This window comes from Knufia obscura (genome assembly GCF_036327395.1).
Source record: "Knufia obscura strain CCFEE 5817 isolate CBS 148926 chromosome Unknown scaffold_12, whole genome shotgun sequence".
Lineage (NCBI taxonomy): Eukaryota > Fungi > Ascomycota > Eurotiomycetes > Chaetothyriales > Trichomeriaceae > Knufia > Knufia obscura.
In genome coordinates, this window is record NW_027042698.1 from 913,624 (window position 1) to 925,923 (window position 12,300).

General features: G+C 51.1%; 6 protein-coding genes across 6 annotated transcripts; 3 read left to right on the plus strand and 3 right to left on the minus strand.

Annotated features, from left to right (window-relative positions):
• Positions 1-229: 229 nt before the first annotated feature.
• Positions 230-2,137, minus strand: PMZ80_009129 (uncharacterized protein; the record flags this gene model as incomplete). The annotated part of the gene is made up of 1 exon (XM_064877525.1): positions 230-2,137. One exon carries the CDS (start codon positions 2,135-2,137, stop codon positions 230-232), a length of 1,908 nt encoding a protein of 635 aa, XP_064727027.1.
• A 515-nt stretch (positions 2,138-2,652) lies between these two features.
• PMZ80_009130 (uncharacterized protein) lies at positions 2,653-4,590 on the minus strand (the record flags this gene model as incomplete). The annotated part of the gene is made up of 2 exons (XM_064877526.1): positions 2,653-4,329; positions 4,378-4,590. The coding sequence occupies 2 exons, from the start codon at positions 4,588-4,590 to the stop codon at positions 2,653-2,655; spliced, it is 1,890 nt and encodes a 629-aa protein (XP_064727028.1).
• Positions 4,591-5,073: 483 nt separating this feature from the next.
• Positions 5,074-5,823, plus strand: PMZ80_009131 (uncharacterized protein; the record flags this gene model as incomplete). The annotated part of the gene is made up of 1 exon (XM_064877527.1): positions 5,074-5,823. One exon carries the CDS (start codon positions 5,074-5,076, stop codon positions 5,821-5,823), a length of 750 nt encoding a protein of 249 aa, XP_064727029.1.
• Positions 5,824-6,660: 837 nt separating this feature from the next.
• Positions 6,661-7,367, minus strand: HNT2 (Dinucleoside triphosphate hydrolase; the record flags this gene model as incomplete). The annotated part of the gene is made up of 2 exons (XM_064877528.1): positions 6,661-6,840; positions 6,864-7,367. 2 exons carry the CDS (start codon positions 7,365-7,367, stop codon positions 6,661-6,663), a joined length of 684 nt encoding a protein of 227 aa, XP_064727030.1.
• A 652-nt stretch (positions 7,368-8,019) lies between these two features.
• PMZ80_009133 (uncharacterized protein) lies at positions 8,020-8,814 on the plus strand (the record flags this gene model as incomplete). The annotated part of the gene is made up of 1 exon (XM_064877529.1): positions 8,020-8,814. The coding sequence occupies one exon, from the start codon at positions 8,020-8,022 to the stop codon at positions 8,812-8,814; it is 795 nt and encodes a 264-aa protein (XP_064727031.1).
• A 471-nt stretch (positions 8,815-9,285) lies between these two features.
• On the plus strand, positions 9,286-10,347 carry KRR1 (ribosomal RNA assembly protein krr1; the record flags this gene model as incomplete). The annotated part of the gene is made up of 2 exons (XM_064877530.1): positions 9,286-9,345; positions 9,397-10,347. The coding sequence occupies 2 exons, from the start codon at positions 9,286-9,288 to the stop codon at positions 10,345-10,347; spliced, it is 1,011 nt and encodes a 336-aa protein (XP_064727032.1).
• Positions 10,348-12,300: the final 1,953 nt, after the last annotated feature.

The window sequence follows — 12,300 nt, forward strand, 5'->3', positions numbered from 1 at the left end:
ATTCGAAGCAAGTGAGGCCAGGCAGCGGAGCGGAGAGTAGATAAGGGCATAGAAATGAGTGAAGGAAAGGAGATGGAAATTCGTGTTGTTATACTGATTGTGCGTGAGTCTGTGTTGGAGCTCGCAATGCCTCTAGCCTGAACTCCTCGCCGAAATGCTCAAATCCAGCCATGCGCGGCACCAGGCACCTCTGGAATATGTCCGCGGGTCGTAATATGGCGAAGCAGGCCTAGTACTTCAACCAGATGTACTGATGAGGCTTCATATGTATACCCGCATTCCTCACGTTGACCATGTATCCTGTGACCAGATCTAAGGCTTGCTCAGGCATACCCATGAATCTGTCCCTGCCGATCCATTGAGGTCCATCCGAGAAATTGCATAAGCACAACACAGTGCTATTCACACCTGGTCTTTGATAGCCTAGAATCGCAGGGTTACCCGTGAAGAAGCCTATTGCTCGACCACCGCTGAGCTCGTCTGTAGACTTGCGTAGGTTGATTAGGTGTTTGATGCCTGCGTAGACCTTGCCCGGTACCGTGTCTATGTCATGCCGCTGAGCATAATTTGCTTCTGGGTAGAATGGCCTGTTGACCCACCTTGAGTCGTCCATTTTTGAGGGGTCATTGAGATAGCTGTAGTCGTTCAGTTGGCCAACCTCGTCTCCGAGGTAGATCAATGGGATGCCACCAGTTGACATCGCAATGGAGAATGATAACAGTATCCGCTCGAGTGCGCCGTCGTAGCCGGATTCGAGTCCAGCTAGTGATGCTGTTGTGCCCGAGATTCGGCAGTCGCCTGTCCGTGGGTTGTCCTGAAACGGCACACCGCGAGCAAATGAGCCGGGATGCCGATTCACAAAGAAAGCATTGAGGAACTTCCTGTGGTTTCCACCGTGCTTTCCAAGTTCAAGCGCATCTTCGTCAGAGAAGGTCCATCCGATGTCATCGTGCGATCGGACGTAGTTGACCCATGCGCAGCCGCGAGGAATATTGTGTCTCCTTTCTATTGCTTGAGAAAGCATGGACGCATCTCCTGTGGCGAGGCCTTCCCATGTAAGGGCCATCTGCAGTGGGTTGTAGGAGAGCTGGCACTCGTTCCGATCGATATAGGAGACAACGAAATCTGGGTGAACGATAGCTTCCGACTTGAAAAGCACAGATGGCGCAGAGATTCGACATAGAGCATTGAAGGCTCGAAGGAGTTTATGGACTTCGGGCAGGTTTTCACAATCGGTATTCATGCGTTTCCACATAAAGGCGACTGCATCCATACGGAAGAAATCGATGCCAACGTTAGCTAGAAACAACATTTCTGCGGCCATTGCGCGGAAGACAGTGGGATTCGAATAGTTCAAGTCCCATTGGAAGTGGTAGAACGTGGACCATATGTATCGACCATCAGGTAGCTGAATGAAAGAGCCTGGATGGTCGTCTGGAAATATTTCTCTTGTGCTTCGCTCAAATGCTGAAGGTACGTTGCGATCTGGAAAGATCCAATACATTGCTGCATGTTCAGGGTCACCCGCCGCTGCTTTTTTTGCCCATACGTGCTCATTTGAGGTATGGTTGAACACTAGATCGACAACCAGACTGATTCCAGCGTTCCTTAACTCGGCCGCAAGTTCTCTCAGCTCATCGATGTCCCCAAGGTCTGGCTCGACATCTCTGTAGCTCGATACTGCATAGCCACCGTCATTGAGAGGTTTCGGTGAGCGGAAAAGTGGCATCAGATGCAGGTATGTCAGACCCAGCTCTTTGAAATATGGTATTTTGGCCTTAATACCTTTTAGGTTCTTCGCGTACCTATCCACATAGCAAACGCCTCCGAGCATCTGGTTTGACATGTACCATTCCGGATCGACCTCTCTCTGCTTGTCTATCTTCCTCAGCTCTGGATCTCTTGCTTGCCAACTCTTTCCGCACATCAGTATCAGGTCAACCAGTTGGTCGAGGCAATCGTTCCGGTAGCCATACAGTCCGGCGAAGATGGCGAATACCGTGATGAAATGTGCGTTCAGTCTAGCCTGGAAGGCCTCATCGTCGAGTACTGATCTGCCATCTTCGGTCTTTCTGAGCTCTTGTAAGATATATGCTTGGGCAGCACGAGCTTGCTGCTCTACAGACAAGCTGGACATTAAGGTATTTGACGTACTGAAAAATAGAGATCAGGGTGGACGCAAATACAGCTCTGGGTGACTATCCAGGAAGGAGTGCCATCGTGGGTGAGGCATCAGCATCTTGACTTTGGCTCGGATACAGTTGTATGTATGACCAGCTCGACAAGTTCTGCCCCACACGAGCACTCGCATGCGCTACGAATGGTGTCAGAGATTCATGTACGTACCAGAGGCCTAGCGTGATATGTCTGGGATTTGGTTTATCTCGGTCAAATATGGGCTCGTGTTGCGACTTGCCTCGACTTGTGGAGGTCGAAACTGCTGCTGAGCCTCCGCGTTCTCGGTGTGGGGCAGAGACAATCTCGCGCTAAGGATAGAGCCGAGCAGGGATTACGTTCACAAGCGTGGCTATTCGGACCGAGCAGTCGAATGTGCAAGAGGTATCTTTGTGCAACTACGGCACCAGGCGGAGCTCGCCGTTTACGAGATATCCAAGAGTGTCTGATTGAATGCAGCTCTCCACGCTTTGCATATCAGACATCCGGACTTGAATCGATAGTAAGCTTATTCATGCCTTCCTCAAGTTGGCTCTCTAGCCAAAGATCATTGCTCGTCCCCTGAGGACTCAAGTTTGGTGACATGGCAAGACGTGGTCTGCTCTTGAAGACGCTGTCATAATCAGCATCGACATCGACGTCCTCCTTTGTGGCGGTAGAAGCGAGCGATTCTTCTGACCAAGCTCGCTCAAGCCTAGGTCTTTGCGGCACCAGAATGGCTGTCTTGCTTCTCGCATGGGTTGGCCTTCTTGCTCCCCGACGGGAACTTTGTTGATAGCTGTCGTCAAGCACGTTTGTTAACATCGACATTGACTGACGGGTGCGCTCCAGTAGCGAAGCTCGGTCGGACTGTGGTCTGACTGGTGATGTGACAACAGTCGGACCAGGTTCATTCTGATTCTGCTTCGTAATACGAGGAGTGTTTTGTGATGCACCCCTCGGCGTCTCGAATTGAGCCAAGGATGCTCTCGTCCTTTCCATGAGCGAGAGCTGGTCAGTAGAATCCGTGTCCTTTGGCGGTAAGCTCTCATCAGCCGCAAAGGCACTAATAGGCGATCTCAAAGGCACTTTCTCTACGATTGGCGGCGAGGACCAAGTGTTGCCGCTCTGGCTCGAAGGACGTTCCTCAACGACGGTTCTTTGACTCGAAACATCAGATGATGTGCTGCTGTCGGTCCGAGCTGGCAACGGTCTTGCTTCCTTGAGGTGGGCCACTGATTGCCCTTGATTTGCTCCTGTGAGCGCCAGTAGTTGAGTTGTATGAACTGTAGTAGCCCTCGGACGTTGTATGGACAGCTCACGATCCAACGATTGCAAGAGTGTTGCGTGCTGTGGTTTCAGCTGCTGACAAGGGTCGAACTTGGCAATATCGTCAATTCCTGAGGGGGCTCGCGTGGTATGTGCTCGGACGACCAGATTCTGGTGTCTGGCAAATCTTGCAGACCTGGACTGATCTTTGTGAGGTACACGTTCCTGTTGAGGTTGTTTCTGGCTGCGTTCCTGTAGAGTCTTCAAGTAAGACTGCCACTGTGCTAATAGTGCACCGTGTGCTTTAACTCTGGCGTGCAGATCATCCAGCAACCTCGAGGGGTCGTCTGGCTCCCTATCGTCCTGCGGTGACCCTTCAGATGCACTACTACTAGGCGCAATGCCATGTAGGATAGTCTCAACCCACGCATGGTCGCCGATCCAGTTCTCTCTGACGATTTTGGTTAGAGAGTCTGCATGCTCGGGTATCTCGGGTGCCTTTTTACGCTTCAGTATAGCTGCTTCCGTGAGCACTGCCTCGATTTTCGCATCGGTGTTTTGCTTCTGATGCCTGGCTTGGAGCTCGAGTTCTTTCCTCTTTTCTAGGTCACGCTGGATGCCTTTGCGGAAAGATAGCACTAGCGGTACAACATTGCTGGTCTTAGTTGGGCCGCTGTCCAGAGGATCACCTGTTGATGCGAATCTCTTCTTCAATACTAGCATAGAGAAGGTTGCAAGCAATTCCTCAAATTTGTCTCCTTTGCATTCATCCAGCATCGTCTTCCGTAGAATGACCGTCGGTCCCAGCACGCCATCTTTCTTGAGCTCCGTCAATTGTCGAAGTAGGGCAGCACGAAGGTTCACAGACTGTAACGAGGTGGAGGGAGGGAAGAACGGTCGCAGTTTCTACTCACATTCAGTAGACAACATTTGACAAGTATGGCTTGAACCTACATCTTTCGTTGCCCTCACATCGTAGAGCTCGAACAGCCGATATAATGACCACTCAACACATCGTATTCGATGTTGTAGGCTTGCCTTTGTGGCGAAGGACTGTATCGTCACTTCTGGCCAGTCATCGAGCTGGTCGAGGTCAAGGAGGTGCAGGCTATGCACAAACACCGATACATGGCTTCTGCCAGGCCAAGCTGGGGTCTGTGAGCTCATAACGAGCACAGGCGGACAGTGCGCAAGGAAGTGCCAGGGTTCCGAGGCTGGATGTGCTGGGTGCGGAAGGTGCGCGTTGAAACCTGGCGCGTGCTTTCCTGGAACGTTTGACCGGGTACGAGGTCAGCCAATCGGAGTTGCGCTGTTCCTGGTTATCGCAGATCTCGGATCCATAAAGCCTCTGATATCATGTAAACATGGCATGTGGCATCGAAGTCGGTTTGCTTTCGTAACATATTCTTAGGTGTTGAGGTCCTTTCTCTATCTTTTGTTTGAGCAATCGCATTTCTGCATAGCAAAGCGCTTGCGATTTCGTGTTTGTCACTGGGCAGTGAGCGCATTCATAAACTTTTCCAGCACTCCTGCCAGCCAAATTTCTACTTTCCCCACCAGACACTTGCCAAAACCGCAAGGTACGGTTTGATGTTTCGGCGAACACTGCGCCTGCTGAAACCATTCACAGAATTCGAACAAGCCAAAACAATGCAACACACCTCCTTACTACCCAAGCCGAACCCATGGTCTGTACAGGCCGTCCTCAAAGATTTGCCAGATGCGCCAACAACCGGTTCCTCAAGCCCGATACAGTTCTTCCACTACATAGAACGTCTGAAGATTGAGAAACGCGAAGGATGGAGGAGGTTTGGCATACCCCGTGGTGAATCGATAGCAGACCACATGTACCGCATGTCCATGATCACAATGATCGCTCCTCCATCGCTATCATCAAAGCTCGATATTCCGAGATGCACCAAGATGGCTCTGGTACATGATATGGCCGAAGGTTTGGTCGGTGACCTAACACCGGTCGATGGCGTGGCGAAGCACGAGAAGAATAGGAGGGAAGCTACCACAATGGACTGGATCTCGGAAGGCCTGCTGGGCAAGGTTCATGGAGGTGTAGCTGGTCAAGATCTCAAAGCTGCGTGGTTGGAGTACGAAGAATCGAAGACCGACGAAAGCAAGTTCGTGCACGATGTCGACAAGATTGAGCTCCTATTGCAAATGGTCGAATATGAACGAGCGAACAACTGCACGATTGACCTGTCAGAGTTCTCCTGGGTCGCGAAGAAGTTGGTCATGCCCGAAATGATCGACTGGGCACAAGAAATTCTCAATGAGCGAACTGAATTGTGGGAGAAGCACAGTAAGGCACCGAGAGAGCCCACGGAAGCCGACACTATCAAGAACCAGCAGGACGAATATTACGGTCAATCCAACGGCCATTCATAAATGCGCTGGAAGAGCGAAAGTGCCGGGATGTGTATGGACACAAATACACTTTGTGATTTCTAGAATGGCCGTGTTATGGTGATGCAAGCTCGGTGTTGAACTGCATGTCGATGATACCCAAGGATGGCGGTCTTTTGACATGTTCTGCATGGAGTTATGGGCCTTGTAGAGCGTGGATAGACTGGTAGAACGTCGTACATGCGCTTTTCTCTCATGCATAAACCCACTTCTACCATCCGCTTTCTCGGGCTGCAGTCAGACTCTTAGAGCAGCACCTGCCTCAGCTGTCGTTCGATCGCAGCCTCCTAGCTCCTCTTAGACATATCTGGCCTTCACTGCCCAATCTTATCTCACTCTCCGTGCCCTATTCACGGGCCTTCCTTACGGCATTTCACTACACTGCGTTCACCCTATACACTGCAAACCATGAATGATTGGATACAACATGCATTTAGCACAATCCGTACCTTGGACTCGTCAATTTTCTGATCATCGGCGAATGGTATCTTAGCCGGGCGGGATTGTGGAACGACATTCTTAGGTCGATATTTGCCCTCCTGGACCTGATCACCTTCCGAACCCACCTACCGACCCAGGCAATTCTTGGACTGATGGGCAACTGGCCGCTAGGACTCGAGCGAAGTCCACGATCTATGGTTCGATGTGTTGTGTGCGATTTCTCTCCCTGGTATCTCAGTCATGACTTGTGAAAGCATTCTGTTTCACTTTTTGCTCATGGTGCTGATGTCTGTCCATGAGTAGGCTATGGCGTGCGCGGTCGTAAAGCTTTCCGCAATTAGTCGAGGTGTTCGTGTAACGGACACTCATACCACTGCATCACGGAATCTCACCGCCCGGCGTCTCATCCGCCCCACTACTCTGCTTTCTCATCTCCTCCAGCTCAGCCTCCCTCTCCATCTCCCACCTCAACCACTGCGCCTCCTCCCTCATCTCCTCCTCCGACCGATCCACCCTCCCCTCCTCCCCATCCGGCCCCCCACTGATCTCCCTCTCCCCCTCTCAACCATCTCCTCCCTCACCTTCCTCCTCCCCTGCAAAACCTCGTACTCCTCCCACACCGCTCCCACATTCCCCTCCCGCCCATCCATCCTCTCATAAACCTGATCCCCAACCACAACATCCCCCTTCCTCCTCGGAATAACATGCACATGCACGTGATTCACGCTCTGTCCCGCCTCAACACCATCCTGCACCGCCACATTCAGCGCGTCGGCCTTGTAGACGCGCTCGAGCATGCGACTTACGCGTTTCACGGTGAGGAAGAGATCTGTTGTTTCGTTGTCTGAGAGTTGGGATAGGCGGGGAACGCGGCGGACGGGACAGATTAGGGTGTGGCCGGGAAGGAGGGGGCGGAGGTTGACGAGGGCGTAGCTGAGGGTGCTGGGGGAGATGTGGAAGGCTTGGGAGGGTGTTATGGGGAAGGGGCCGAATGTGAGGTTTGGTGGGAGCTTGAGGGGTGGGAGGCGCATGTCTGTTGGTGGTGGCTGAAATGTGTTTGTGCTTTCGGTGGGCGTGTCGGTCATGGCAAGGCCGGATTTAGAGTTGAGCTTGGCGTGTAAGCAATGTAGCTGATTTCCCAGTGAATCCGATTCAGAGGGATTGTTGACGGATTGGGTTTGGTGACAGAGTTCGAAGTTCGGGGGATTAAGGGATATGAAGCACGCGCTTAGTAGAAGGAACGACGAAACGCAAGACCTTGTAATGAACGTAATACTTCAGAAGTTCAGATACGAAGCACCTATCCTAGGCATGGAGTTCACAAAGAGTACAAGTGAGTACTTACGAGTCTTGGAGATAATGTGAACGGGAGAAGTCCGACGAGCCTTAATGCCTGATTGAGATATGGATAAAAATGAGCTAAATGACGTTTATCGACACAGCCAAAAGGACTCCAGATATTTGAATGCGAAGGAACCGGTCATTGAAGGTCCAGACTGGCACATTCTCTGATCTGTTTGCTCTTGAGGAACAACATTTGGGAGAAATATTGAATTCCAGATCCCATAACCATACACGATAGACTAAGTACCCCATATGTTTCCACTCACCAAAGTTTAGATCTGTGAATACACTTACGACCATAAAAGGTTCTACACAAATATCAACTTGACATTGCGACGCGTGGAGTACACCTGAAAGCGGGAACATAGTGATTGCTCCAGGCAAACGCCCAACATGGCGAAGGAACAAGATGTGAAACAGGTGGCACTCCCAGCAGACATGACATCGTCGAAGACCGGCACATTTTACTTCGCCTTCGGCTCGAATCTGTCTCCAAGCCAGATGAGTCTGCGATTGAATGCAAGCCCAGATTCGAGCAAGCCAGCTGCAATCGCGAGGCTCGATGCTCATGCCTGGATCATCTGTCAGCGAGGCTATGCGAATGTAGTGGCTCTGCCTGCAAACAATAAGGCTTCGCATGAAAACACTGTATGGGGCTTGGTATACGATCTGTCAGCTGAGGATGAGGCAAGGCTCGATATGTTTGAAGGTCACGACACGACCAGAAACCCGAGCCCAGAGCTGAATCCAGATCCATCGAGGCAGCAAGAAGTCCCATATCTGCAGGGTAGTTGGGACTACAACAAACATTATCTTCCAATGACAGTGACGAAGTGGTTGAAAGATCCAAATCAATATGGGGTCGGGGTGCCGGGTTGGTCGGAGGGGGACAATCAACAAATCTCGATCCGTGGCTTGGTGTACGTTGACGAGTTGAGGACGCAGCCTGGGAAGATAAATCAAGAATATATTGGAAGAATGAATCGTGCCATTCGAGAAAGTGTCGAGCTCGGGATACCCCAAACTTGGGTAGATGCGGTAATGCGGCAGTATATTCCTGCCGGTATCGAAGTTGACCATGAAGGATATGTTGGCACAGACAAGGGCTATGTTGAGGCTGAGGGAACAGAGACTGCTTCAGACCTGAAGGAAAGAGTCGTAAGAGAGATGCAGCAAGCGCAGTCGTAGCAGCTTGCTACGCAATAGGCGTGCGAAGCGTGTTCCAGTGACCTTATTGCATGACCAGACGCGATGATCTGCACAGAGACTCTCAGGGACAGCCATGCATACAGTATCCCCGACATCCAGTGAGGCGAGACCACCACGGTTTACAACCGTGTAAGAGCGCAGATCAACCTGTTGAGTTTGATTGCGCAATAACGTCTGTAGCAGCCAGCATGACACCTGTCGAAGTGTTCTTCAGGTCACACCTCCCTTTGCTGGTTTGTCGAGGCCTGTTTGGCCTGTTTCTATTTCTGCGCTAGTAGTGCCTGTGGAGCCGCTACTAGAACTTTACAGTCTGCCTGAGGCTGATAACATTTCTCTTCGAGAAGTTCCATTCATCGGATCACTGCCACTTTCGTGTCTTGATCCTCAGAGTCTGGAAGAAGATTTGGAGTCGCGCAAGAAGATTGAGCCCTTTTGACTGCGCTGCCTAAAATGCCTTCAACTCACAAAAAGGAAAAGCCTTGGGATACCGACGACATCGACAAATGGAAGGTACGATGCGAAAACGACATGCGCAGTAGATTCTAGCTGACTAGAGTACAGATCGACGACTTTACAGTCGAGGACAATAAAGGCGGTACGTTTGCGGAAGAATCATCTTTTGCCTGTCTCTTCCCAAAGTACCGCGAGGTCTATCTGAAACAAGCATGGCCCATAATCACCAAAGCGCTAGAAAAGCGAGGCGTCGCTTGCACCTTGGATCTGGTTGAGGGTCGCATGGAGGTCAAGACAACCCGAAAGACGTTCGACCCTTCCGCGATTCTGGATGCTCGAGACCTCATTAAACTCCTCAGTCGGAGTGTGCCTGCACCACAAGCTCTCAAGATCCTTGACGATGGCGTCGCATGCGACGTAATCAAGATTCGAGGTCTTGTGCGCAACAAGGAGAAATTTGTCAAGAGACGGCAGAGAATACTTGGTCCGAATGGCAGCACACTGAAGGCTCTCGAACTTCTCACAGAATGTTACATCCTTGTCCAAGGGAATACAGTCTCTGCTATGGGCCCATACAAGGGTTTGAAGGATGTGCGCCGGGTTGTCGAGGATTGCATGAACAACGTCCATCCGATATATCATGTGAAGGAGTTGATGATCAAGAAAGAACTCGCCAAGGATCCCAATTTGAAGAACGAGAACTGGTCGCGGTTTCTACCAAACTTCAAGAAGAGGACTTTGAGCAAGCGAAGAGAACCGCTTAGGGTCACGGACAAGAGCAGGAAAGTGTACACGCCGTTCCCTCCTCCACAACAACCCAGCAAGGTCGACCTTCAAATAGAGTCGGGCGAATTCTTCTTGGCCAAACAAGCCAAAGAACGAGCACAGAAAGCCGAGAAACTTGAAAAGCAGAAGGAGAGAAAGGAAGTTCGGGATAAGGAGAGAGCCGCAGCCTTTATCGCACCGCAAGAGAACGGTGATGAGCCAAAGCGGAAGAAGAAGCGGAAGCATGAGAGTGGCGACGAGATCAGCCGTAAAGCGGTGAAGGCCGAGGGCTGATCTTGGATGAATGTTGTGATTGATGCACAGCTTCCATACTGGATTACTTATCTGCGAAGAACATTGGGAAAAGCTGAGTAGACGAGATTCGGAGATCGTCACATGCTAGTCTACGGGACCATGGCCCAGAAGAAGATGTCACCGCCATACCGACCTCGATGCCCACCCCTGTCACATCAGCCAAGGCCCTCCGGCTCGAAGAGTGGACAATAGCGGCATACATCGCCGTGCGTTGACTGCCTTGCGGGTTGTTGCCCAGACGACACCATTACTCGCGACTGAAGGTGCGGCGATAGTACGGTAGTAGATACAAGTCAGGCATACGTCTTGCATCTGCCTGTCGAGTACAGGGCCGCGAGGTCCAGGAAGATTTGAAGACGTCGGGTGGTGATTGAGCTTGGTGTATGTCTTCGTCGGTCTTCTTGTGGAAACCATCACCGAACAAGAGCAACGTGGTCAATGTCATGTTGCACTCGCCATGGATGTGCGGCTCCCGGGCCAATCTTGACGCCTTGGCGATCTACCATACCTGAATATACTATTGCACTTTGTATAGCAGAGTAGCATTGGTGATGGGTCGAGCAGATACTTAAGCAAAAAGTCATGCTGCTAAATGCCATAGTTCTATCCACAGCAACCATGAAACTTCTCGGCTCTCCAACTACGGTATACTGTGGTACATGTATTGCACCTTCGGCGTTTGTACGGAGTATAGGCGACACGGTAAAAAGCGGCTTTCAGCTCTGCTCCGGCCACCATTGCCTAAACTGGCCAATAATGACCCCCCTGGGGCGTCTCTGGATGCCCCAGGGGAGTGAAATGCAGAGTAGGGCCGATAGTCTCAGTGGTGAGGTAAGTAGTGCCGGTCCAGACTCGGATGGACGTCGAAATTGAAAAAGGAAGAGGCGTTCGGCGGAATTATTGTTTATCCTTCGCCGAGGGGGCGCATGATCTCGCCGCTAGAAGCATGTTGCATCGTTCTATGACCTTGCGAAATTCGGAATAGTAAACTCTCTCCGACTTGGGTCATCCGCAGAACCTGCTTCTGCATCCCCCATCTGCATCGCTAGCTTGGTGGAAATGCTATCGAACCCTATGTCGGCATCTGAACGCACATGTAACCACGGTGTGACTCGAGTCGCACGACATTTTTGGTTGGCGCAGAGCCACATTCAGTTCCCGACCGAATCTGGGCCGCTCTCTCGGCTTACTAGTATGCTACGTGGTTGATCTCATCACGAGGCGGACGCCGCTAAGAATTTCTGAACCCCGGTGTGGACTACTTCGTCCTACACCAGAGCATACCTTAAGCGAAACTTCACCGATGAAGGAGTCAACATGTGGGAGAAGTCGAAAGCATGCAGAGTACACGCCCCAGATCTGAGGACAAACCTTGTCTCAACCGGAAACGCAAGCAATTATAGTGACGGAAGAGGTACCAGAAAATGACGGGTCATGTGTTCCGGTCTGCAGAGGCACGCCCTGTTCAGAACTTCCCCTCCAAGCTCTCGACAGCTTCTTTGCGAGGAGCTGCTGCGTGATGGCATACCGTTGACATTGTCAGGTATTGTACACGAAGTATGAACATGTATCATTGGCCATATCAAGCTTCATCGCTTGTAGATTCTGCTCTGCAAAGATCGATGTCAGAGCTTCTGCAGATGAGATGCTCTAGCTCGACGAACTGTGCTTTGCGACACCAATTAAACCTTGTCGCTTTAATTTGTACAGACAAACGCCGACCTACTGGGTGCTAGTGGATCTACCATGATTTGCTGATCAGTCTCTTTGCACAAGGAACAAGACTTCAACGACCAGGCTTGGGCCAATCTTGGCCGAGCTTTGTGTCATTTGGTCTAGTGTAATGCGGAGCAGAGCTAGTCCAGGCTCTTCGGCCAAACTCTATGCGCAAGCTCGCCTTGACGTGGTTTTACATCGTGAGATTCGGCGCTG